Here is a 26,693-nt window from a genome sequence, read left to right as displayed (position 1 = left end):
AGTTACTAAATCAACATTGAATATTGTTTTTAGCATGGATCAAGAAACATCCAAGATTAGCTGTTTCACAGGCCGCAGTGACCTGGTAGAGTGCCGGAAGGCAGCGCCAAACCATCGAGACGCATAACAAGATTTAAAACTGGATCCTCAAAGGAGTAACACATATTTAAAGGGATAAACGAGTCGCAGCTGGAAGCTGGTGTGAATCCCTGCTTAACGATCAGGCTGACAACACTTTCAGGCTGCTGCAGACACTCTGTTGTAATTTGATTACACTTCCTGTTAAATGTGTTCAGTCACTAAATCATGTCAAATGACATTTAAAAGGTTTAGTCTGAAAATAATCTGAATCCACTTTAGTGGGTCAACCAGAACCAAATCATAGGCTCCTGAACAGACCAGAGTCCACCTGCACAGCAGAATCAGGATCATGGATCAGTCCGGACCTCCCAGCTCATTCTGTCCAGATCTAAGAGATATGAGGCCACTAACACACCTGTCTGACCCCCAGTCAATGCATCAGCGTCCACAACCTTCAGAACAGTCAGGAAACAGTGTGATCACTCTTGAATAATCTGATGGTACTGATGCTGTTTAATAAAGTTTATTTTCTATTTGAAGTCCAGCTCTCAACTCCTCTGAGCCCCTCCGTCCACACGGCAGTGTCTTGTCCGTCACGTGCCAGGTGAGGTGCAAACACCACCTCCAACCTGCGGAGAGCACTGCTCTGTTCACCACGGATGACCATCCCTTGGAGACGGCGCATCATCAGCCGAACCATCACCTGATTTGCCCACGCCAACCCGAGAGCAGGAGACACGGTGGACGACGAAGGCCTGAGTAGGAGGAAATTTACGCTGAAGTGGTTCTGAGGTCAAAGGTCAAAATGTGATCAGCTCATAAAGAAGATATCTGATTTACCCCATACTGTTGTGTGATTGGCTGAAAACATCTGTTACCTGGAAAACAAACACCTGTCACTGATTAGTCGTCAGAGATAAGAGACTGAACTCTGATGTGCTACCTGGATGGTGTTACCTGGTTGATGCAGAGCACAGGTGTGCTGAACTCCTGACTCAGGTGATGCAGCATGGAGGAGAAGGTGAGTAGCCGTCTGTTCCTCTCTAGCCAATCATCGGCCTGGAACTCGGCCCTGAACAGCGCTGCCACTGAGTCGACCACGATTAGGCGCACCAGACCGCGTGCCAGTAGGAGGCGGGCGCGACGTGTTAGGCACACCTGGAGGGAATCCTGAGGAAAAAGCAAGAAGTTATGGGTTGTAACGGGCTCTGAACAGATGTCACATGATCAGACTTACCAGGTCGGCGGCATGCTCAATGTAAACGTGGTCGCTGAAGCGAAGACTGTTTACAAGGTCCGCAGGAACATCAGAACGCAGACAGACTTGCTCGCCAATCAGCTGGTGCAGACGCTTAATGGGAAATGAGTCCTCAGTGCAGACATACAACGCACCTGGAACCAACAACGAACACACTAATAATGAATGTGACAGAGGTGATTTATTAATTTACAAATCAGCAGGTCATTGAACAGGTAAAGTAAGTAAAATTTTATTTATATAGCACTTTTCTAGATAAAAGAGCACAAAGTGCTTCACACAGAGATAAAGTATAAAACAAAAACAGACAAAAGTTAACAAAATGCAATTTTAAAAAGATGCGTTTTTAGTTGTTATTTAAAAGAGACTACTGAGTCCACAGATCTTAAGGTCAGTAGGAGAGAGTTCCAGTCTGGGAGCTACAGTGGCAAAAGCTCTGTCTCCCATAGTTTTCAGCCTTGTATGCGGAATAACAAGTAGGCCTTGATCACATGACCTCAGGGACCTGCTAGGGACATAGGGATGTAAAAGTTCAATGATGTAAGCTATGCTTGTCCGTGAAGGTCAGAACCAGAATCTTAAAATGGACTCTGAATTTAATGGGGAGGCAGTGCAGCTGTATTAGCAACGGTGTCACATGTGAGTACTTTGATGATCTGGCCAGAAGCCTTACTGCAGCGTTTTGAACAATCGTCAGATGCTCCAAGGAGTTTTTGCTTAGACATGTAAACAGTGAATTACAGTAGTCCAATCATGATGAAATGAATGCATGTATAACAATCTCCAGGTCTCCAGGATAGTTCATGTCTAACCCAAAGATTAGACATGAACATCCAAAGTGAGAGGTGGGTTAAAAGTTATTCAATTCAATTTTATTTATATAGCGCCAAATCACAACAACAGTCGTCTCAAGGCGCTTTATATTGTAAGGTAGACCCTACAATAATACATACAGAGAAAAACCCAACAATCAAATGACCCCCTATGAGCAAGCACTTTGGCGACAGTGGGAAGGAAAAATTTCCTTTTAACAGGAAGAAACCGCCGGCAGAACCAGGCTCAGGGAGGGGCGGCCATCTGCTGCGACCGGTTGGGGTGAGAGAAGGAAGACAGGATAAAAGACATGCTGTGGAAGGGAGACAGAGATTAATAACAAGTATGATTCAATGCAGAGAGGTCTATTAACACATAGTGAGTGAAGAAGGTGACTGAAAAGGAAAAACTCAATGCATCATAGGAGTCCCCCAGCAGCCTATGCCTATTGCAGCATAACTAAGGGAGGATTCAGGGTCAGCTGGTCCAGCCCTAACATATAGTTAGCCAACAGGAATGTTTTAAGCCTAATCTTAAAAGTAGAGATAGTGTGTCTCCCAAATCCAAACTGGAAGCTGGTTCCACAGAAGAGAGGCCTGAAAACTGAAGGCTCTGCCTCCCATTCTACTTTTAAATACTCTAGGAACAACATGTAAGCCTGCAGTGCGAGAGCGAAGTGCTCTAATGGGGTGATATGGTACTATAAGGTCATTAAGATAAGATGGGGCCTGATTATTTAAGACCTTTTATGTGAGGAGCAGGATTTTGAATTCAATTCTGGATTTAACAGGGAGTCAATGAAGGTTCCTGATAGCTGATTTCACAAACGTCGAAAGGGGACCGAGAGCATTCATTATCTTAGGTACATGTCTGTCAAGAGCACATACAAGGAATTCAGATTCAAACATCTTGGGGGTTAAAAGAAATGTATAACTGGATGTCATTTGCATAGCAGTGGTAGCAAATGTCCTCAAGGGGCTCAAAATATGCTGGAGAGGAAGTAGAATATATTAATTAAAAACAATAAAGGCCCCAATACAGAATCTTGTGGCACACCATAGGTGAGGGAAGTACTTAGAAACTGCCACAGAAAAGTATCATTCATACAGATATGAGGAGAACCACTTTAAGGCAGATGCAGATACACCGACCCAATATTTCATCCTTTCAAGCAGAAGGTGATGGTCAGCTGTATCCAAGGCCCGAAGTGAGGTCCAACATCAGCAGAACAGAACATTTTCCTGCATCATTTTGCATCAAAATGTCACTGGAGACTCTAAGAAGGGCTGTTTCAGTAGAATGAGCTCTACGTAAGCCAGACTGAAATTTGTCAAGAATATTGTGTTTATCCAAAACTGCTGTAAGCTGCTTAGCCACAACCTTTTCACTGAATGTATCACAAACCTAATGATTGGCAAAATCCTGATGCGTTCACTGACCTGCGCCCAGCCCTCCGTGCTCTGCTGGATACTGCACCGAGAGGCTGAGCTGCAGGCCCACCTGAGTCTTGCCGGTGCCACTCTCTCCAGCCAGCTCAGTGATGCCCCCCACAGGCAAACCGCCCCTCAACAGGCGGTCCAGAACTGGACAGCCAAGCCTGACGCCAGACACGCCGTGCTGCAGCTGCTGTGCTGAACACACACACACACACACACACACACACACACACACACACACACACACACACACGGTTAATGCATGCCATCACACAGTATGTCCAGTTAGACTCTTTCTCCTGACCTGTGATTGGAGGGTGCCTTCTGCAGGCGGCAGCGGCAGCAGTGATCAGCTGCTGGACATCAGAGTTCGACAAACCGGTGAGTCTCTGCAGGTCTGGAGCAGAAGCACAGACCACGTCCTGCACAGACTTTAGCTGAACTGCAGCAAGAGAAGCACACATGGTTACCACGGAAACAATGGAAACAACCAAAAAATAAGGAAGTCCAAGCAATTCACCACATCTCTGATCTTTGGTGTTCACTGTGTAATCTGTAATAATCTGAATAGATTCTTAAAAAGAGCCAGCTGTCTCAGCTAATTACAGGCCAACCTCTAACGTTCCTTTCATCTTAAACATTCTTGAAAGAGTAGTTGTCAAACAGCTAACAGATCATCTGCAGAGGAATGGCTTATTTGAAGACCTCCAAAAGTTGAATCTGTTCATCTGGACGTAGCAAAACGCTACGTCCAGATGAACAGATTCAACTTTTGGAGATTTACTTTCCTGGATGATTGAGAATGCATCAAGACGCTTATTTGAAGAGTTTCAGTCAGGTTTCAGAGCTCATCACAGCACAGAAACAGCTTTAGTGAAGGTTACAAATGATTTTCTTATGGCCTCTGACAGTGGATTCATTTCTGTGCTTGTCCTGCTAGACCTCAGTGCAGCATTCGATACTGTCAACTATAATATCCTATTAGAACAATTAGAGCATGCTGTAGGTATTAGATGTAGGTATTATGTGGGACTGCTTTCTTCCATTTGCGCAATATCTCTAAAATTTCAGCTATCCTGTCTCAGAGTGACGCTGAAAAAGTAGCTTATGCATTTTTACTTCTAGGCTGGTATACTGTAATTCATTATTATCAAGATGTCCTAAAAACTCCCTGAAAAAATCTTCAGTTAATTCAAAATGCTGTAGCAAGAGTACTGACAGGGACTAGAGAGAGAGAGAGATTAGTCCACACAGTTATTATATTTGGAATAACAAGGATATCCTATATAAAAGAAAATCTCTCTTCTTAGATAGTTGGTTTAGGAACATTATTTTAGTCAACCAATTATTCGATTCAAATGGTATGCATTTCTCATATGACAAATTTTGTCTACATTTCAATTTAGCTATAAATCATGACGATTATATTAAAGCATTTGGGTCTATACCTTCAGGGGTTTGTATGCTTTATAAGAATAAACACTAATATCCCTTCATACCAAAGACCACTGGCATCTCCAATACAAACAGTTGTTGGTAAGATATGCTTTTCTAAGTATTCAAAAAACAACAATAAATCTATCAGATCTTTATTTCAGAATAGTATAACCACGCTACCATATGTAATGTTTTTCTGGAACCGGTTGACTGATGGTATTATGTGGAACGAAGTTTGGAGACTACCTAATCAGTTTTTAATTACGAACAAAGTTAAAGACATTTCTTATAAATTAATACACAGAATTTACCCATCTAAAGATTATCGTCAAAGCAAATTCAAATTAGACATTGATGCAAACTGTAGCTTTTGTAAGACTTGCAAGGAATCTACTATACATCTTTTTTGGTTTTGTCCCCTTGTACAAGACTTCTGGCAGAGATTATGTGCTTTTATCTCAGAACATGTATTTAAAGGATTTGCACTGTTTTGGAAATATGTATTATTTGGTCTCCACAAAAACCAAAGACAATTCAACATTGATAACAGGTATATGATTAACTTGTTAATCTTAAAGGCTAAATTTCAAATTCACAAATCCAAATGTTTAGGAAGACATTCCTCCTTTTATGTATACTCCTATGAGCTTTTATAATATATCAATTCAATTAAGAATTCTACTAATCCCAAAGCTATAAAAACTATGGTTGTATGTGAAAAAATAAAGATCCTTCAATCTCTTTACTCTTTGGCTTAATCAGTTAAACTTCTCCCCCTAGCGCAGGGGTCGGCAACCCGCGGCTCCGGAGCCGCATGCGGCTCTTTAGTCCTTATACTGCGGCTCGATCCACATTATGTCGGCAGCTGTTCTCAACCGTGAACTATGTTAAAAACAAACACCGCTCACCTCACAGATGACAGCTTACAGTCCTGTGTAAAGATGAAAGCCCCGATTTGCAGACGCTGTGCGCCGAGGTTCGGGACCAGAAGTCTCATTGTAAACATATCACGGCAGACCCGACGATGTTTACATGGATATGCTTTTCAGCATCTCTTTATTGACCACTTTTCACACACGGTTGCTGTACGCATACAGCTGGTTGTAGCTTTTCAGCTCACAGCCCGACATATACCAACAACAGCAGAGAGAGCACAGGCTTTAAGGCGGCGAGGCGTGATTGCGGGTGCCGCTCAGGTGCGTCCGACTCCCATTCAGCGGCACTGCAGACCACGCCCCGCCACACACATTAACAAGGTAAAATAGATATTTAGGCAGAACTTTGCAAATATCTATTTTTTTAGCGGCATAGTGCTTTTTTTCCAATTACTTTTTAAAAGAGTGGCGGCTCACAACAGTTTTTGTTTGCTACATGGATCATTTTAGTTCAGGTTGGTGTCTTTCCTTTTGTTATATTTCTTTAAGAGTTCAAAATGTGTTCATTACATAAATAAAATGTAATTTTCTCTGTAGCACTTCATGGATTTTATAAGCAACACACCTTAGTTGCTCTGTGGATTCTTTTAAAAAGCAGTTAAAAACTTTTCTGTTCAAACAAGCCTATTGTTGATCTACGTATTTTATATTCTTTACACTATTTACATTTGATCTTTTACATTGTGTATAATGTCTATTGATTGTATTGTTTATTTTAATATTTGTGTACAGCACTTTGTGACTGCCTGTCTGTGAAAAGCGCTTAATAAATAAACTTTACTTACTTACTTTAGTTGTTCACACAAAGCACAAAGGTAAAAAAACAATATATACAGTGTTATCTTCATTTTAGATGCCAAAAAGTATTTGCGGCTCCCAGTGTTTTCTTTTGCGTGGAAACCGGGTCCAAGTGGCTCTTTGAGTGTTAAAGGTTGCTGACCCCTGCCCTAGCTTATGTGTATTGTAGGTTCTGAAAAATGGTCGTTTTTGTTTGTTTGTTTGGGGTTTACAATTTCTGTGAGTACAACACCTTTAATGTAATACTGTTTAATTCTACTTTGTACTGATCTTTAAATAAAGGTTTAAAAAGAGAGAAAAAAAACTAGAGCGAGAAAGCATACTTCTCCTATATTGGCTTCCCCTCACTGGCTCCCTCGTTAAATCCAGAATAGTTTGAATAACTGCAGATTAATAACATCAGCTGAGTTCGGTGCTGTTACCTCTCCTCAGGGCAGCGCTGACCCGCGGGTGGAGCAGTAGTTGATCGCAGTTCATCCCGCTGACTTCCGTCCGTCCGACCGTTCGTCTGTGTGTTTGTTTACATCAAAAGCGCCACTGCATCGAAAATAACCCGCCGAACGAGAAACGTCATCAGGCGGCGCCGGGTGGTACAGCTCAACACAGTCCACAGGGGGGAGGAGCGGGGTTATTTCTGGGTCAAAAGAAGTAGAAACCGGGTTTGTTTTATTGAGTCGAATCCAGATGACGCGATCTAACGTATTGGTGACGTGATAACAGTTACATTCGTTCAGGGTTTAATTATTAGGATTCAAATGCTTTCCTTTCCAAACCCACGTCACCAACTTATGTGTGCCTAGTGAGTAACGTCACTCCAGCGCGCCACAGGAAGAAAAGAAACTGCGATCTGGAAGCAGTCAGTGATCAATAACTGATCAATAACCGTTATTAGCAGCCAATAAGGTGACCGGATGTGTTCTGGGACGGAACACAGTTTCTAACGGACCAGACTCTGAAGTTCTCCCGGTGAGTGGATCCGGATCTCTGGGAGAGGAGCTCCCCGGTCCCGGTGTTTCAGGTTAGCCAGTTAGATTTGTTTACATGTTCCAGATGCAGCATCCGATGCAGATTAAAAATATTTAAATAAAGTTAAAGAAAAAAAAACCACCTCTGACTGGACTCGAACCTTTGTTTTTATGACATAAATCACAAACCGACATTTTCCTGCTAACACCATTGAGCAGCTCAGCGGGAGTCTGAGTTCAACTCCAAACACCTGCTGCTGATATGGTGACAGGCCGGTGGTGGTCTGGGCATCAGGAAGCTGGTGATTCACTGGCAGGTGGAGGTGGGTGAGCTTCTGGTGGAGCATGACTGGGATGTTGGTGTTGAACGCCAAACTGAAGCCCATGAACAGTATCTGGGATGTGTCTCAGGTTGGTCGAGGTGATGCAGTATGTAGTGCAGACCCATAGTGATTGCATCGGCTCGGCTGACCCGTTTGCCCAGTAGGCAACTTAGAGAGAAAAGCCATCTTGATTTTAACATCAACTTACCATCTTAGTGTTTCGATTTCTTCAAAATTAATAAAGGGCTCTGGTGTAACACAACCATGCATTCAAGTGAGGAAATATCCCTTTACATTTATGGGAATCTATCAAAAGTTAAGCAGAGTCTTCTTAACTCACAGCTTCCATGTTCTCTTCCATGTGTGGCATGAGGAGGCAAGCCAAAGTGGTGGAGTTAAATAGACACCTGGGTGTGTCCAACAGATTCACAGAGAACAGGATATGTGTGGTGGTGTAGGAAAATAGGAAAAGGTTTCAAACTTGTCATTTTAACTAAAAGTGATCTGCTGATCAGATTTGTTCTGAGCTGAGGCAATCAGACTGTTTCATACATGTAAACAGGTAACAGTTGCAACCAATCAGAGTCACCCAAGTTTGAATCACAGAGTTTTGAATCCTCTTCATGACACACACACACTGTCTGCTGTCTGTAATCATGAATGTCTGCAGTCACAGGTGGATCAAGGTGGGGGTGAGAGTGAATCAGGGATCTGCTCTGAGCTCTTTCTTGTTTGCAGTAGTAATGGACAGACTGAGAGATGAGGTCAGGCTGGGGTCTCTGTGGATGATAATGTCTGCAGATGACACTGTGACCTAAGGTGAGAGTAGGGAGCAGGTGGAGGAGAGCCTGGAGAGGTGGAGGTATGAAAGAGTAGAAGCAAGACAGAATACATGAGTGTGAATGAGAGGGAGACAAGTAGGAAGGTGAACATGTAGGAGCAGAGGTAGTGAAGGTGCATGAGTTTAAATACCTAGGGTCAACAATCCACAGAGAGGTAAAGAAGACAGTATAAGCAAAACTGAAAGGGAAGGTGAGACCTGTTGTGATGGAGACAGTGGAGCTGGAGCTATTAATTGAGCAGGATGGAAGTGAGTCCATAAAAGACACAACTCAGAGTCAGAGAGGCTGAGGTGGTTTGAGCATGTGCAGAGGATGGAGGGTGGAGGATGAAGATGGAGCTGCATGTATGAGTTATCATCAGCGAGTGTACAGTGGAGCTATCCTACACATGACAGAGACTTGTTTCCTGTGCTGACCTTCATACTCATCGTCATGTGAAAGCTTGATATCTAACCGGTCTCTCCACCTCAGGGACTGCTGACCTCTGACCTCCACCATGAGCTCCCGGGTGTGCAGAACCTGCGGGGGGTCTGACATTGACGTGGACCAGGCTCGTGGCAGCGCCGTGTGCACCAGCTGCGGTTCAGTTCTGGAGGACAACATCATCGTGTCCGAGGTCCAGTTTGTGGAGGGAAGCGGAGGCGTGTCGTCCGCCGTGGGACAGTTTGTGTCTGCTGATGGTGAGACGCCAACAGAGGCAGGTTAGGGTGGTTTAGGGTGAAACAGGAAGGGCTGGTTATCAATCCGCAGCATCAGCAAGTTTCAGAGACCATGTGAGTTTGCTGAAATCCATCCAGATTTCACAGATACACCTCAAGCAGGCTTTGGACGTCTCTTTGACCAGTTCGGGTTATTTAATTAGTGCTACGTTTTAGAAGAAAACCTCATGAGAAACAAGCCGCCGTGTCTCAAAGCTTCTCATCCAGAATCAGAAACATGTCCACCTCACATTCCCCTCGTGGTCCTTAATCGATGTCCATCATACAAGAGTGGAAGTTTGCTCGTTCTTCCTCTTAAAATGTTTCACTGGAATAAATAGAAACAAAGAGAAATTCACAATGTAACGCCAACTGCTGCACCTGTGAGAGACAAAAATACTAAACAAAAAAACATGCAGCATGTGGAACAGAAATATTAGAAAATACACAGATACATACATCAACAATTTTTCTATAGTGTGTGTGGGTGTGTGAGAGAGAGAGAGAATGCTTGTGTCTTTGTCACAAATGTACTTGAAAATGAGGGTGGGAAGCTGCAGCGACACCCCCCCCAGACACAGACAGAACCAGGACAACCGTGCAATTCGTGGAGTACCAAAGACCTGAGGCAACACAACTTGGTGACATCCACGTCCCTATCCTGGCAGGAGAAGGACGGAGGCCCCAGTTGGGGTGCCCACTGCCAATGGGTAAGACTCCCAGAGGACCACAGGCAGTCGACCCTCCCCATACACCCAGGACCACCTGGCACTAAACACCCTCTTCCCCAACAAGGGGGAGGCCCAGGCCACTCTGAGCCACCAAGGGAGTGGGCCAACGACACACTAGAACATCAAGCACTCGCAATCCAGGGAGGGCACGAAGCATACAGCGGGGAGCGGGGCCATGTACCAGCCATGCACGCACACACACCATTAGTTGACTCGCAGAAAGATATGATACAAAACCAAAATACACTGAAACTTGTTTTATGCTGCAATAGGTGTAGACTGCTGGGGGATTCCCATGATGCATTGAGTATTCTTCAGTCACTATGTGTTAATAGACCTCTCTGCACCGAAGGATACTTGTTATTAATCTCTGTCTCTCTTCCACAGTATGTCTTTTATCCTGTCTTCCTTCTCTCACCCCAAGTGGTCGCGGCAGATGGCCGCCCCTCCCTGAGCCTGCTTCTGCCGGAGGTTTCTTCCTGTTAAAAGGGAGTTTTTCATTCCCACTGTCGCCAAAATGCTCACTCATAGGGGGTCATTTGATTGTTGGGTTTTTCTCTGTATGTATTATTGCCTTACAAAGTGCCTTGGGGCGACTGTTGTTGTGATTTGGCATTGTATAAATAAAATTGAATTGAATTTTTAAAGTCAGTAAACACGTTTGCTATACAATCATTCCACCCTAGAACGAAAACACGACTCTAACTTCATGCCTGTGATGAGTGTCTAACACTAACCTGTCTTTACCCAAAATGCTCTGCAGCAACTACAGTGTCAAAGGTCAAAGTCCTCTGAACAGCTGTCTTTCTGTCTGCCCATCAGGTCCCATTAAAGCACCACTCCTTGGTTCTGGTTTCCACACCAGCGTCGGTAAAGAGTCGCGAGCCCAGACACTTCAGAACGGTGAGTCCTTTGGCTGTTTGGGGGCGGGGTGTCCAGGTGAGCCACAGGTGTAACGAGCCTGTGTGTGTGCAGGTAAGCGTCAGATCCAGCAGCTGGGCAGTCAGCTGCAGCTCAACCAACACTGCCTCGACACCGCCTTCAACTTCTTCAAGCTGGTCGTCAGCAAACACCTGACCCGGGGCCGCAAGACAGAGCACGTCATCGCTGCCTGCCTCTACCTTGTGTGCCGCACTGAGGGCACGCCACGTATCCTTGCAACCTCTCTGACCCACTGAGCATGTGCAAATTGCAGAGACAAACCAGAACTTTGAAACCACGATGGCCTGCAGTCCACTTACATGCAGCCAGGTGAACCACTGAACTGGTTTCCTCACCTGTAACTCAGATGTGCAGCTCATCTCCTTTTTTAAAACTATGAGAGGAGAAAGACGTCAGACTTTCATTAGCTGCAGGTGGATGCACGTTTGTCACAGGAACTGATCCATCAGCGGTACATTCAGGTGTCCATCACCTTAATGTGCTGCAGATGTTCTGCTGTTTAAGATAATCAGAAACATCTAACCGGTGGAGCGTTACATCCGACACTGATGCGTTTTCATTCATGCTTGACAAGTTTATGTTCTGAAGTATGAAGTCATTAAAAACTCCACCAATGATGAAATATTTAGGAATGATTACAATTTTAAATCAAACACAAACTCGATAAAAACACAGAGTTTAGAGGCTTCATTCTGACCTTTCATCTCCATACCTTCAGCTGGTTTTCCTTAGACAAGCCTCAGACATGCTGCTGGACCTCAGCGATCTGCTGCAGGTAAGACCGAGCCTCAGCTACTCTCAGTGGACTCTCAGTGGTGTCATTCAGGTGTGAGCTCTATGCTGTGTGTCCAGGTGAATGTCTACATCTTGGGAAAGACCTTCCTGCTGCTGGCTCGTGAGCTCTGCATCAATGCTCCCGCCATTGGTGAGCTATTTACTCATTTTATTTATTTAAAGCACACAACACTGGAAAAACTGAGAATGCAGACTTACAGATCATTTAAAGTGTGATAAACAGCAACATGTGCTGACATCCAGAAAAAAACTGGAACTAAAACAAAAAAAAAAAAAAAAAAATCACATTTATCAGTTTCAACTTTATACTTTATGTCTGCAATGCTTTTCTACTGAATACAGGCTTGAAATAATTTGTTGTTGCATTCAGATTTTTTTTTTTCCATTTTACACATGTGACCTTGAACACAAGTAAAATTCATTGTCCACAGCACAAAAAAAAAAAAAAAGCTGAAAATCTCCCTCTGTGTGAGACCACATAGCCACATCTAGTGGCAGCAGCAGAAAACTACAACTTCCTTTATTCATTTTCTCAAAGAATCAGGAGACTTTAATATTCACCAAACACTGATAAAAACCTGACAGCCAATCAGCTCTCAGGTCCACGGCATTGTTCAATCAGCTGCCAATTTCCAATTGCCAGGTCTGTTGATTGAATCTGAGCTCCAGGCTCCAACTTCCTGCCTGTTGGCTTGAGTCCTTGGGTCCAGGTTCCAGTTCAACAGTAGAAGATGAGCTCTGGGATCTGCCCCCCCTGCACGCCGGTGCCATTGGTACTGTCTGATGAGCACTGAAACTGGAAGGTCACTTTCCCACACTGCACTTCAGTCATCCCCTCCTGGCCAAAGTAACTCAGCTCGTTTCCGTCCAGGACGGCACTGACCGTGTAGAAGGTGTCCTGCTCTACCTGCACCGGATGCTCGAACCACACCGGGAAGGTGTTGCTTGACCCATCTGACAGAAACTTGGTGAGATTCTGGGCTAGAACGGTTCCCTGCCTCTTCAATTCAATCCTCACAACGTACTCGGCCTTCCCACCACTGGACCCATACAGACCAAGTCCAGCTACAAAAATCCTGCGATCCACAGCAAACTGGATGCTGTCACAGCGCCCCCTGTAGCGCCACTGGTTGCTGCGGTAGGCCGAGGACTGGAAGCGGTGGCACCTCTGTGGCAGTAGCCCCGCCCGCTTCACAGTGGGGAATTCCAGCCTGGGTTTGTTGGTAGCAGTGAACCACAGAAAGACGTCGTGGGCCTCTTTGAGTGTCAGCACATCCGATTGCGCTGCCCCATCTGCAAACTCCTGCAGTGTCATGGAAGGGAATCGGACCAGGTACAGGGCCTTACCAAGCACCGTGCGTTGATTCCTTGGGTTCACCGTCAAGCCCTGCCGCCGACACTCTGCCGCCGCCCAGCACAGCAGTGCTTGAAACACCACGATCTCGCGGGTGTTGAGCGTTTCTCTCTGCAGGATTATCTCCAGCGTGAGCAAGTCGATCTCACAGAAACCTTCAGAGCGCAGAGCGAGTTCGGCCTGAGCGTCGATCACCTCCCAGCAGTGCTGCGTCAGCTCCGGCTCCTCAAACAGCCGGCTCTGAGACAGCAGCACGCAGGCATTCTTTGCCTCAAGGCTCGTCTCCAAGAAGGCTACACAGGCCCGAGCCAGAGCAGGGACAATATACTTCTTAGCAGCATATAGCGTGGCGAGCACGGTATCAGCCTCCAACTCAATCTCATCACTGTACATGTACCTGAGATAGAGAAAATGGTAGGATGAGGTCATGTTTCGACAAAAATTGTACAACACGCGGCATCCATAGCTGACTGTAGCGGGTCTGTGTACCACCAGCGTGGAGCAGAAACAGAAGTTACCTCAATGGATCGTGAAATCTGGTCTGTGGTCTCTTTTCTCGAACTACACCATAAACTACAACACCTGCCTTACTCTCCTGTCCGTTCAACCAAAATCCTACTTCAAGAAACAAAATCACTGGAGCTGAACTCCTGCCCAGCCCACGGGGTCTACAGTCTTCAAGCGCCTCCCACCACAAATCTCCACCCTACCTCAGATCCTGCCTCAGAACACTTTTCAATTTGGTCGAGACGCTAATGGCGGTACTCAGATCTGCACTGAAAAAGATTTCATGGTCACCATATTAACTCTGGTTTACTGATGTTCTGTTACATTATTTCATGTTTTTATTATAAGTGTTCAGGATACTAACAAATAAAACCTTTTTGTTTTGTAATCGTTTGTTTTCTGTTAGACAACTTTTTCTCAGATCAAGGAGGTTCTGTTTATTTTTGACCAAACATGGCTACCAGCTCTGCTCCACGATGACCCCTGAAACACTACACAACCTGAATCCTTGTAGTTCTGTGAAGCCTGTGCCTCTCTGATTCTATTGCTATCCTAGCCTTTATCCTTCTATCTTAGCCCAATGAGGCACACTAGAAAGGCAGCTGTAGCTCCACATGAGGCAGAATGCAAAGCTGGGGGTCATCCAAGTGAAGGAGGCTACTTTCAGGACTCTGCTTGCTGCTAATTCACTAACAGTGGGCCTGTCTTGACTTCTGACTTACTTTAAGAGGATGAGGAAAGCAGCCGGCTCAACATCAGGGATGTCGATCACAGACTGTCCCTCTGCCAGATCTCCATAAAACATGGCTCCAAACACCGAGCTGCCCACCGCCAGGACATACTGCAACAGAGGAATCCATCAGCATCTGGACCACAGCATCAGGCAGTATGCTCTGGATCAAAGTGTCAGTGGGAACAGGTTCTGTACCTTATGAGCAGGCACTGTCTGAGTCTCTCCTGGAGAACCGACAATGAAGTGGACATCAGCCATCTGCTCATTGTTGAACATCAGAGCGTTCCTGCAGGCACACAACATTATCAACAGACAACAGCAAAGAACAATGACAGCAACAGACTCGGGTCAGCACATCACATTTCATAGTAGCACAGTAATTATGTTGCTAGCGCTAACTTAGCCAAAAACGCAGAATGATGATAAAGCTGAATGTATGCAGACCCCAGCCCAGCAGCCGGAGCCTGAACTTCAACACATGAGGACATGCTGGAATGGCAGGACTGCTCAGAAGTCCTGCCTGTCTCCATTAATCAGCTATGTACCACAGGCCTTCAAGCTGGTAGTAGTTAAACCATTACCTAAAAAGCCATCTCTAGACCCAGCGGTGTTAGCTAATTATAGGCCCCAACCTTCCTTTCATATTAAAAATTCTTGAAAGAGTAGTTGTCAAACAACTAACAGATCAACTGCAGATGAATGGCTTATTTGAAGAGTTTCAGTCAGGTTTCAGAGCTCATTGTAGCACAGAAACAGCTTTAGTGAAGGTTACAAATGATGAGGGTTCTGTTTACATCATACATGCTCCCCTTAGGCAGTATCATCAAGAGACATAGCATACATTTTCACTGCTATGCAGATGACACAGCTTTATCTATCCATGAAACTGGATAACAGACACTCATTAGTTAAACTGAAGGAATGTCTTAAAGACATAAAGACCTGGATGGCCTCTACTTTTCTGCTTTTAAATTCAGATAAAACTGAGGTTATTGTATATTGGTCCCAGCCGTTCACAGCAGATGGTCACCCCTCCTTGAGCCTGGTTCTGCTAGAGCAGGGGTCGGCAACCCGCGGCTCCGGAGCCGCATGCGGCTCTTTAGTCCTTATACTGCGGCTCCGCGTGGTTTGAGAAAATAAATTAGAAGTATTTAGCTGAAGTGCATTTTATTTGTGTTTAGTTCTTTTTTTTAAAAAAAAAAAAAAAAACTTGTAGTTCTATATTGGAAGATTGTTGTGATTTTGAAATATAAAAATAAAATTATATTTTATTATTTTTTTCATCGCTCAAAATAAGCGTCACACTCGGGAAGCGGTGTACCACCAAACGCCGTGCATTTATCGAGACTTTCAACCCCAGATAGGCCAATTATGGATCTTCGGATCCACATTATGTCGGCAGCTGTTCTCAACCGTGAACTATGTTAAAACAAACACCGCTCACCTCACAGATGACAGCTTACAGTCCTGTGTAAAGATGAAAGCCCCGATTTGCAGGCGCTGTGCGCGAGGTTCGGGACCAGAAGTCTCATTGTAAACATATCACGGCAGACCCGACGATGTTTACATGGATATGCTTTTCAGCATCTCTTTATTGACCACTTTTCACACACGGTTGCTGTGCGCGCATACAGCTGGTTGTAGCTTTTCAGCTCACAGCCCGACATATACCAACAACAGCAGAGAGAGCACAGGCTTTAAGGCGGCGAGGCGTGATTGCGGGTGCCGCTCAGGTGCGTCCGACTCCCATTCAGCTGCACTGCAGACCACGCCCCGCCACACACATTAACAAGGTAAAATAGATATTTAGGCAGAACTTTGCAAATATCTATTTTTTAGCGACATAGTGCTTTTTTCCAATTACTTTTTAAAAGAGTGGCGGCTCACAACAGTTTTTGTTTGCTACATGGATCATTTTAGTTCAGGTTGGTGTCTTTCCTTTTGTTATATTTCTTTAAGAGTTCAAAATGTGTTCATTACATAAATAAAATGTAATTTTCTCTGTAGCACTTCATGGATTTTATAAGCAACACACCTTAGTTGCTCTGTGGATTCTTTTAAAAAGCAGTTAAAAACTTTTCTGTTCAAACAAGCCTATTGTTGATCTACGTATTTTATATTCTTTACACTATTTACATTTGATCTTTTACATTGTGTATAATGTCTATTGATTGTATTGTTTATTTTAATATTTGTGTACAGCACTTTGTGACTGCCTGTCTGTGAAAAGGCAGTTTATTAATAAATAAACTTTACTTACTTACTTTAGTTGTTCACACAAAGCACAAAGGTAAAAAAACAATATATACAGTGTTATCTTCATTTTAGATGCCAAAAAGTATTTGCGGCTCCCAGTGTTTTCTTTTGCGTGGAAACCGGGTCCAAGTGGCTCTTTGAGTGTTAAAGGTTGCTGACCCCTGTGCTAGAGGTTTGTTCCTGTTAAAAGGGAATTTTTTCTTCCCACTATCACCAATGCACTTACTCATAGGGGGTCATATGATTAATGGGATTTTCTCCTTTTTTTTTGTGCAACTAGATGTTGTAATCCCATATCAGGGATTGTAAGATCTAGTCACATTACTGAAACAATATAAGCACCTTAAGGCAACAGTTGTTGTAATTTAGGGCTGTAAAATTAACATTGAATTGAATTGAATTGGATAGGGCTTTGTGTTGGGGCTGTGTTAGCAACAAACATTTTAATGTCCTTTAGATGAAAAAGAAGCAATGTCTGCATAGTCAATTTGTTGTCCTCTTATTGTTGCTGTTCATCTCTCTGACTGCTTGTTGTTGTTGGTGGTGAGTTTTTTTTTTTTTTTTTTTTTTTTTTTACCTTTCTCTGAGGGTGGGGTGGGAAGCTTGCCAGCTTTCTGTTTCCTCTGGGTTCCTGTCATGGTTATTTGGCTGTGACGCGGCAATGCCGCCGTCTCCACAGATGTCTTCGGCAGTCAGCTGCAGGTCGCTCACCTGAATGAAGCTCTTCTTCACCTCCAGAACCTCCACCTCCTCGCCTTGAGGGAGACTGGTGGAAAACAGCTCGGCTGCCATGTCCTCCTCAGAAAGCAGACAGAGTCAGCAGTCACAGCATCGCAGCCTGCTGTGGGTCAGAGAGAGCAGGATGTTATGATCCACAGAGATTATAATCCAGATTATCTTGACAGCAGAGCGTCTCCTTTGTCTTAAAGCACAGACACCTGACAGCAGCTGTGGGCTCATCATAATCTGGATTATCTGATTGCTGACATCATTTATCTGAGGGTGTCCAGGTGTGTTTACTTGGGCGGTCTGTAATGCTTCACCTGTCTGCGCTGCGGTCATTGTTCTCTGATTACTAACATGGATCCAGCCAATGAACAGTATCTAACCCGCAGAGGTCTGGAGACAGCAGACCGCTGTTATTATTAACATCGTCAGTGTGGCCGAGAAGGCCACGCCCACCACATCTGTTTATCTTCAGTATAGCGAGCGAACAGGAGATCGGGTCACTGTCCGGTAACAATCGATCATCAATAATCACAGCTCTGACTCCCGATCACGTCCCAGATTCTCAGCGTTGGACCTGTGGCTCGTGTCACGGAGCTTTGGTATGCGGGTTACCTGTGTGACGTCCGCCGTCCCCGCGTCCTTCCGCCGTAAACGTTAAAAACGAGCAGACCGCTGCAGCCTGCCTCCGGCCGCCATCTTAGGTTATAGTGCCGCCTTCACCACCGCTCCGCACTGCAAGAGGGCAGCAGAGCGCGGGAAAAGAACATAGCAAGCGAGCAAACGTTTCCATGGACACCACACACGGGAGTGTGTCCGTATGTTTATGTTTGCTACGTACAGTGTGTTTGTTTCCATGATGTGTTTCCATGTGTCCAAGCCACTGTTATAAAGAAAAAAAAATACTATGCGTGTTAACAAGCAGTCTCTCTCTCTCACACACACACGGAAATGCAGCTTCTGAGTGTAGAAGCGGCTCAGTGGACGCTGAACACTGGGATAGTGTGAACACACCTCGCGTGCGGCGCAGTTTCAGTAACCTTGGTGATTAGTGAGGGTTTGCAGTCATGAGGGGAATCTCCCACATAGTGTCTGTGTGATCAGTGTAACTCGCAGCTAACTTACAGAGCCCTGATGCGGATTCAATCATCCAGGTAAAGAAATCCCAGAAAGCTGATTCAGTTCTTCTGGACTTAACAGTCCACAGTAAATGTAGTGGGCGGAGCTGGACTCGGGGCCTTTAACTTAAGTTGAAGAGGTGTTTGAATTGCTGATTGATTACTGTTTATAGATCTCTGCTGATGTCACAACAAAAAAGGGATCGTTTGCCTGCTGATGAACTTTGACCCTGTGTGGACACATTTTTTAACAGTGAAGCACTCCTTCTCCTCCTCAGACCCCTGCCTGTACATTCCTCGCTTTGCACACATGTTGGAGTTCGGGGCGAAGACTCATGAGGTTTCCATGACGGCTCTTCGTCTTGTACAGAGGATGAAGAGGGACTGGATGCACACAGGACGCCGACCCTCTGGACTCTGTGGAGCAGGTGCAACCTGGAATTTGTCACTATAGCAACAAATGTCAGCGGCAATGTGCATGAAGCAGACATTAACACTCCTTCTCTTCCTCCTCCTCAGCACTCCTGGTAGCAGCTCGGATGCACAAGTTTCGGCGTTCAGTGAAGGACGTGATTGGCGTGGTGAAGGTCTGCCAGACCACGCTGAGGAAGAGGTGAGCCCCAGAAACACCTGAGTACACCTGACCCACACCAAAACAGGAAGTAGATCTCAGCGCCTTTCCCTCCCTGCAGGTTAACGGAGTTTGAGGACACGCCCACCAGCCAGCTGACCATCGATGAGTTCATGAGAGTAGATCTGGAGCAAGAGTGCGACCCCCCCTCCTTCACTGCTGCACAGCACAAAGCCAAAATGCAGCAGGTACATCTTTGTCTCTGATTGGCTGCAGCAGCGAGGTGTCCAATTAGCTAACCAGTCTGTGCTTCCTGGTTTCTTGCAGTTAGAGCAGGAGCTGGCTAAGAAACTGGATGAGGTCGAAGGTCAGTTTGTCCCTTTTACCTGGATGGGCTGCCTTAGGTGAGAGGGGGTGACGTTTCGAATCTTTGAATCACAGTGCATTTCCTGTCATCATCAGGAGAGATCAGCTGCTACAAAGACGAGATCGAAAACGAGCTGGAGAAGAGTCGGCCCAAACTCAGAGGAATCTACGCCGCTTACACCAAAGAAGTTGGTCAGTTCTGATGCTGGGTTACCTGACCGTCTCACCACGCCCACACAGTCACTCAGCTGCTCCCACCTTTTCTGTTTTCAGACCCCGAGGACAACGGCGAGGTTTTGTCAATGCCATCCGAGCCTGAGGAGGTCGAAAGTGAAGACGTGGAATTACAAGCGGCCACCCATCACCTGACCGAGGACTTCCTGTGTCAGGTGATCCAGGAGGAAGAGGGACGTGGCATGAAGGGAGATCGGAAGGCAGAGCCAGAGAAGGAGTCGATGGGACCACACCGTCAGGCTGCCTCTCTGAGCTCCATTCTGGGAAAACTGCCGAGCGCTGCCAGCCTGAGCCTCCAGCAGACTTTCCAGACCTCGGACACATCAGAGAGTGGCGAGAAAGATCTCGGTGAGGATAACGACTGTAACAGAATGGTGACATCACCATTAGATCATAGGGCAGTTAGAAATCAAGCTCTGCATTTACTTTCAGGTGACCACCCGCAGAGCGAGGAGCTGGACCTGGAAGGTATTGATGATCAAGAGATCGATAAGGTCAGTTCACAGTTCTACAGGTACAAAGACACCTGACGAACTTTTACTGTGAAAGGACCCAACTGCATGTGCTCTTTTCTGATTGGCCCGTTCTATGTGATACAGTACATCCTAAATGAGAAAGAGGTTCAGGTGAAGACGGAGCTGTGGATGAAGCAGAACGCCGAATACCTGAAGGAGCAAAAAGGTGCTCATCAGCAATCATTGATGGCTGTTATTGATTACTGATTCTGATTGATTTGTGTTTGTGTTTCCAGAGAAACAGGAGCGGATAAACAAAGAGAAGGAGGAGGGCACCTACAAGGAGAAGGTGAGTGAAACCAGCATCCACTCTAGAGCCTCACCTGAAGCTCCACCCACCTAATCTGTGACCCCATGTGGTGCATGTTTTGTCAGAAGAAGAAGAAGTCTAAGAAGCGGGACCAGATCGAGGCATTGACAGCGGGCGAGGCGATTGAGAGAATGTTAGAGAAGAAGAAGATCTCCAGTAAGATCAATTACGATGTCCTTAGAGACCTTAACCGAGGAACAGGAAGTCCGACCAGGTCCCCTGACCACACCCCCGATACCACCGCAGCACGAAAACGACTCAACCGCCGCCGGCGCAGGAAGACCAGTGACAGTAACCAAGACCTTGCAGCCAACACCAGCATCATGGGCAAGAGGTATCTCAACTGATGTGATCTCTCAATAACCTGTCATCAGTAATGAATATTCTTTAACCTGTCCTCCACGTTATCCTGATGTTCTCTCTTCTGCTCTTTCAGGTTCCGCCACCTCATTTCCTCCACACCAAAGAAGAAGAAAACAGCTCATCAGGTGCGCATCCTCCTTGCGTGTCTCACCTGTGTGTCCTTCCTCACCTCTCGCAGCTGTTACTCCCTCTTACCTGGTTTACCTAATGTTAAACTTTCAGGTAGAGAGTACAGTCTCAGTGGTTACAGAAACAGAAACACCAGCAGAGACTGAGTCCAACCCACCCCCTGACTCCACAGCAGAAACAAGCCCCACCCTCCTAACTGCTCCATCCCCCATGGAGGAAGAAGAGGAAGAGGAGGAGGAGGCAGAGGAGGAGTGTGTTAGCGCTCTGCAGCTGGTGGGAGGTTAGTCCAGACTTTTATTCTCAAAATCATTACAGTAACATTGATTGATTCATTGATTTTTTGATTTGTGTCATCCAGATTACGGTTGTGATGCAGATGAGGAGGAGATCTTTTAACTCCTCCTGCTGACCTTTGACCCCACTGAAGAAACTCCATCCAGGCTCCAGAGCCAAGGCAGCTGATCCATATCTCACAGATCAATAACCAGTATCAAGGGAATGAGTTACTGATCTGTTTTTATTTGTGCTTTGAGTGATCCGTGATCATTTTTATTGATCCTCCTAATGAGGTTTTTTGAGATGCTTTTGTATTGATGTTAAAACCAGCTGCGTGTGTATGTAATTGTGTGTTTGTTGATCCTGTATTTCAATACAAACAAACAATAAGACAAACATTCCTTCACAATAAAGAAACTGACAGTGGAGACGAGTTTTTCTGGTCTCAGAACCAGACGATCTTGGTTCTGACTGTCCAGTTTTGATCATCCACTTCTAATTGTCTGGTTATGCTATTCCAGTTACAGGATTGTGTGGTTCATACACCCTCATCTGAGTGTCCAATTTTGACATCCAGTTTCTGAACTCCTCACTGATCTTTCACACAAAACCCAAAAGGTGTCTAGAAGAATGTCTTCCTCCCTGCTGTCATCAGAATCAGAATACTTTATTATTATTATTGTTATTTTCACTTTTTTATTACTTAGTTTTTATTAAAGGTTTTACATATTTTTTTTTTTTTAGAACAAAAAAGGAAAACAGAAAACAACAAAAAACAAACAGTTGACTGAAAATCACAGCTTTTTCCTTACAAAGCAATTCTGGCAGTAAGAACATGACATATTCATGAATTGACCACATATATGAGCAGCCTAGGAGAGGCATACAGAAGTTTATATAGTTCTGAGGATGCACAAACAGAGAAAAAAGGAAAAGGGGGTGGGGGGAGCCATACTATTTTGGATAGATTTCAACCACTTGTCCCATCTTCTGGTATAAGTATTAGCTTGCAACCTTAACAAAAAGGTAAGTTTTTCCATTTTATGAATTTTCTCAACAACGCTCAACCAGTCGTCCAGAACAGGGGGGTCAGTACAGAGCCACTTACGAGTAATTGCTTTTTTTGCTGCAGCAGTAAGAATCTTCAGGAGATATCTTCCCAAAATTTAGAAAGTTTTCGACAAGACCAGAAGATGTGGGTATGGTTTGCGACAATTTCCCCACAGCTCCTCCAGCATGAAGAATTTCACCCTATTTGTTGTTTTTGTGTTATGAAAAATTGTACCAAGGTTTTCCAACTAAATTCACGCCAGTAGGCAGAAGATGAGGTTGAAGTGGCAATCTCACACATGTTGTCCCATTGCTCAGAAGATATAAGAATGGACAACTCTCTCTCCCATCTTTTTTTCATATACTCTGTTGAAGTTCCCCTACTTTTTTAATATACCCTGGTAGAGTTTAGAGTTAATTGACTTACATCCCTTAAAATATGTTTGTGAAACCAGATTAATTATATCATTAGGTTGTGTATTAATTTCTTTAGTCACTTTTGAGGACAAATATTGCCGTAATTGTAGGTATCTGAAAAAGTCATTTTTTCCTAGATCATATTTTTTTGTAATATTTTAAAACTTTGAAGGCCGTTCTTATCCATTATTTTACAATATACATTAATCCCTTTATGTGACCAGTTTTTAAATTTTAAATCCATTTAGTGTTGAACTGTTTGAATCATGGTGGGATAAGGTGAATCTCATCATACGTTCAAGTACACCATGTGCTAGGCTACAGCTTATACAGTTTAAAGTAATAAACAGAGTCCATTTCTCAAAATCCCGTTTATCTAAAAATTTTCCTTCAATTATAGACCAATGTGACAGATGTCACACCTCCCCTTGCAACCTAAGCCATGTTTTTCTTCTGTCCAAGTTTGAACAAATTTTGAAGTGATTTCTTTCCCGTACTTTCAGGGGGTTTTGGAATTCAGATCCGAGAAGACCCTCTAATTGCCATATTTGGAGTTCCAAAGACCGCTCTTAATATATCTCCCCAGTATATAAGTTTGTATAATCTCTTGATAAACAAATAAAAAAACTAAAAAAAAATTTTAAATCCATTTGGTATGGTTTAAACTCAGGGTCATAAGCCACCCACTTAAGTACTTGTGGTTCCTTAGGTTTAGTTCTTTTACTAACTTGAACCAAATAAGCAATGTAAAAGATGTCAAGGGGTTCAGTTCTTTCTGACAAGCTGTTGTCAGTTTCTGATCTCCTATCAGGGCTTGTACTGGAATGACCCCACACATATTCTCCATTTCTTTCCATCGGGCCTCACAAGTATCATCACACCGTTGTATAACAATTTTTAGTTGAGCAGCAAGGTAGTAATCTCGGAGACTTAGGAGAGAGAAGCCACCTTTATCTTTACGAATTAATAATGTGCTATATTTAATTATAGGTTTCCGCCCCGCCAAATAAATCTAGATATTTGTTTTTCCCAGTCATGGAACTGAGATTTTGGGATTTTCATAGGAGGAGACATAACCAGATACAGTAGTCTAGGTGGGACTGGCATTTTAATGACCTCCATTCTTGCACTAAAATCAAGAATAAGTGTTGAACAATCAGTGAGGTCCTCTTTAATCTTTTGGTTCACGGGCTCAAAGTTTTTTTTATACAAGTCATCTAAAGATTGGCTCAGCCATACTCCTAAATATCTAATTGCTTTCTGAAACCAATCAACAGAAATTTTTCCTTTAATCTCACTCAACGGGCTTTAGTTAAAACTTAAAATGTGTGTTTTTGATGTTGCGTTTATAACCAGAATATATCCCAAACATTGGTAGCAAATCTAGGGGGTCTGGATTCGACAAGTACAAGAGGACATCATCAGCATATAATGCTATTTTGTGTTCTCTTGAATTAACTACAACCCCATGGATACTAATATTTTCTCTTATTGCCTGTGCTAAAGGTTCAATGTAAAGAGCAAAAAGAGTCAGAGACAGGGGGGCCACCTTGACAAGTAGATCTTTCCAACCTTATACGGTCTGTGACTCGTCCATTTATCTTGACTCCTGCAGTAGGCAATGAATATAATGTCTTAATAATGTTAATTGAGTTTTCAGCAAAACCAAATCTTTCTGGGACCAAAACCAAATACGTCCACCTAACACAATCAAAGACCTTTTTGGCATCCAAACTAATTAATACTCCTTTATGATTATTTTCTCTTATATCATTGATTATGTGGAGAGGGCGTCTTATGTTGTCTTGGGTTTGCCGGCCCCCAACCAACCCAGTTTGATCTTCATCAATCAAATCTGGGATAAATGAGTTCAGCCTATTAGATATATGTGGTGAGAATAAGGCCCGGCGGGACCACGGAGTATCATTTAGAGCCATCTTTATTCACATCTCACCACAACACAACACCCCACACACACCTGAGTCCCCGTGTTTTAACCATTGACTGTAGAAAAGGTGGACGACGCGACACCGCCTCCTCCCATTGTGCAAAAATGAAGCCAAAATATCCCGCTTGTGGAGGCTGCCATCTTGCAAATTTGGAGCCAGAGTCTGCGCAGTAGTGACTTGAGGTGGAGCGACTGTTTAACGCTCCCGCCCACACACCCGCTGGACGTGACTGCAAACACCCCCCTCTACACTTTTTACGTAGCCTGGCGACTCGAGTTTTTTTGCTGGTTTACCGCGACTGACGACTTGTTCAATTAAGGTAAATACAACCATGTCACTGTTATAAAAAAAGACACACAGCTTATCATCTTATAAGACTCAGCAGTCCACCTGCATCTTAAGGATAAAGGTCACTCTTTCGAGGATGCCAATGTTCACATATTGGACAGAGAGGACAGATGGTTTGAAAGAGGAGTGAAAGAGGCCATCTATGTCCACTGTGAGCGACCATCTTTCAACAGAGGCGGTGGTTTACGACACCAACTGTCTGCCATCTATAATCCAAAACTGCTCAAAGAAGTCATGCCATTAATTAATTCTTCGATCTTAAATATGATCAACCTATGTCTAATAATCGGCTATGTACCACAGGCCTTCAAGGTGGCTGTAGTTAAACCTTTACTTAAAAAGCCATCTCTAGACCCAGCTGTCTTAGCTAATTATAGGCCAATCTCCAACCTTCCTTTCATATCAAAAATCCTTGAAAGAGTAGTTGTCAAACAGCTAACGGATCATCTGCAGAGGAATGGCTTATTTGAAGCGTTTCAGTCAGGTTTCAGAGCTCATCACAGCACAGAAACAGCTTTAGTGAAGGTTACAAATGATCTTCTTATGGCCTCTGACAGTGGACTCATCTCTGTGCTTGTCCTGCTAGACCTTAGTGCTGCGTTCGATACTGTTGTCCATAATATCCTATTAGAGCGATTAGAACATGCTGTAGGTATTATAGGTACTGCACTGCAGTGGTTTGTATCATATCTATCTAATAGACTCCAATTTGTACATGTAAATGGAGAGTCCTCTTCACACACTAAGGTCAATTATGGTGTTCCACAGGGTTCAGTGCTAGGACCATTTCTATTTACATTATACATGCTTCCTTAGGCAGCATCATTAGAAGACATAGCATAAATTTTCACTGCTATGCAGATGACACGCAGCTCTATCTATCCATGAAGCCAGGTAACACACACCAATTAGTTAAACTGCAGGAATGTCTTAAAGACATAAAGACCTGGATGGCCGCTAACTTTCTGCTTCTTAATTCAGATAAAACTGAGGTTATTGTACTCGGCCCTGAAAATCTTAGAAATATGGTATCTAACCAGATTCTTACTCTGGATGGCATTACCTTGGCCTCCAGTAATGCTGTGAGGAACCTTGAGTCATTTTGACCAGGACATGTCCTTCAATGCACATATTAAACAAATATGTAAGACTGCTTTCTTCCATTTGCACAACATCTCTAAAATTAGAAATATCCTGTCTCAGAGTGACGCTGAAAAACTAGTTCATGCATTTATTACTTCCAGGCTGGACTACTGTAATTCTTTATTATCAGGATGTCCTAAAAACTCGCTGAAAAGCCTTCAGCTGATCCAAAATGCTGCAGCAAGGTTACTGACAGGGACTAGAAAGAGAGAGCATATTTCTCCTGTTTTGGCTTCCCTTCATTGGCTTCCTGTTAAATAAATAAATAAATAAA

General features: G+C 44.1%; 3 protein-coding genes across 10 annotated transcripts in view; 1 reads left to right on the top strand and 2 right to left on the bottom strand.

Moving 5' to 3' along the window:
- The window catches only part of xrcc3 (X-ray repair complementing defective repair in Chinese hamster cells 3), an 8,285-nt gene extending 916 nt beyond the window's left edge, over positions 1-7,369 (bottom strand). Inside the window, exons 1-7 of one of the 2 annotated variants that reach the window (XM_031756139.2) lie at positions 7,181-7,369; positions 3,893-4,030; positions 3,592-3,783; positions 1,319-1,473; positions 1,039-1,251; positions 922-974; positions 1-836 (exon numbers count right to left, since the gene is read on the bottom strand). The exon at positions 1-836 is cut by the window's left edge and continues 916 nt beyond it. In XM_031756139.2, the coding sequence (XP_031611999.1) occupies positions 605-836; positions 922-974; positions 1,039-1,251; positions 1,319-1,473; positions 3,592-3,783; positions 3,893-4,030; positions 7,181-7,235 (1,038 nt within the window). In that variant the 5' untranslated portion in view covers positions 7,236-7,369 and the 3' untranslated portion in view covers positions 1-604. The remainder of the gene's footprint in view (positions 837-921; positions 975-1,038; positions 1,252-1,318; positions 1,474-3,591; positions 3,784-3,892; positions 4,031-7,180) is intronic. The other variant, XM_031756144.2, reaches the window with a different exon arrangement.
- Positions 7,370-7,467: 98 nt separating this feature from the next.
- On the top strand, positions 7,468-22,004 carry brf1b (BRF1 RNA polymerase III transcription initiation factor subunit b). Of its 3 annotated transcripts, none has more exons than XM_031756110.2 (19): positions 7,468-7,776; positions 9,360-9,568; positions 11,140-11,220; positions 11,293-11,466; positions 12,003-12,034; positions 12,112-12,184; positions 19,027-19,176; positions 19,268-19,361; positions 19,441-19,567; positions 19,647-19,686; positions 19,782-19,877; positions 19,959-20,267; positions 20,352-20,413; positions 20,519-20,600; positions 20,671-20,723; positions 20,813-21,078; positions 21,181-21,232; positions 21,330-21,516; positions 21,595-22,004. In XM_031756110.2, the coding sequence occupies exons 2-19, from the start codon at positions 9,385-9,387 to the stop codon at positions 21,630-21,632; spliced, it is 2,100 nt and encodes a 699-aa protein (XP_031611970.2). In that variant the 5' UTR covers positions 7,468-7,776; positions 9,360-9,384; the 3' UTR covers positions 21,633-22,004. The 3 variants fall into 3 exon arrangements, with proteins under 3 accessions (XP_031611970.2, XP_031611954.2, XP_031611961.2); XM_031756094.2 differs by having other exon boundaries at positions 7,483-7,776; positions 20,810-21,078; XM_031756101.2 differs by having other exon boundaries at positions 7,562-7,724; positions 20,810-21,078.
- Positions 12,339-18,783, bottom strand: LOC116333001 (BTB/POZ domain-containing protein 6-B-like). Of its 5 annotated transcripts, XM_039598556.1 has the most exons (6): positions 18,472-18,783; positions 18,246-18,365; positions 17,482-17,745; positions 14,844-14,934; positions 14,638-14,756; positions 12,339-13,805 (listed from the first exon to the last, which is right to left on the bottom strand). In XM_039598556.1, the coding sequence occupies exons 3-6, from the start codon at positions 17,694-17,696 to the stop codon at positions 12,773-12,775; spliced, it is 1,458 nt and encodes a 485-aa protein (XP_039454490.1). In that variant the 5' UTR covers positions 17,697-17,745; positions 18,246-18,365; positions 18,472-18,783; the 3' UTR covers positions 12,339-12,772. The 5 variants fall into 5 exon arrangements, with proteins under 5 accessions (XP_039454490.1, XP_031611988.1, XP_039454491.1 ...); XM_031756128.2 differs by having other exon boundaries at positions 18,246-18,783; XM_039598557.1 differs by lacking the exons at positions 18,246-18,365; positions 18,472-18,783 and adding an exon at positions 17,948-18,238.
- Positions 22,005-26,693: the final 4,689 nt, after the last annotated feature.

This window comes from Oreochromis aureus, linkage group 15 (genome assembly GCF_013358895.1).
Source record: "Oreochromis aureus strain Israel breed Guangdong linkage group 15, ZZ_aureus, whole genome shotgun sequence".
Lineage (NCBI taxonomy): Eukaryota > Metazoa > Chordata > Actinopteri > Cichliformes > Cichlidae > Oreochromis > Oreochromis aureus.
Note: the sequence above shows the minus strand (reverse complement) of the source record. Positions and strands in the feature narration are given on the sequence as shown.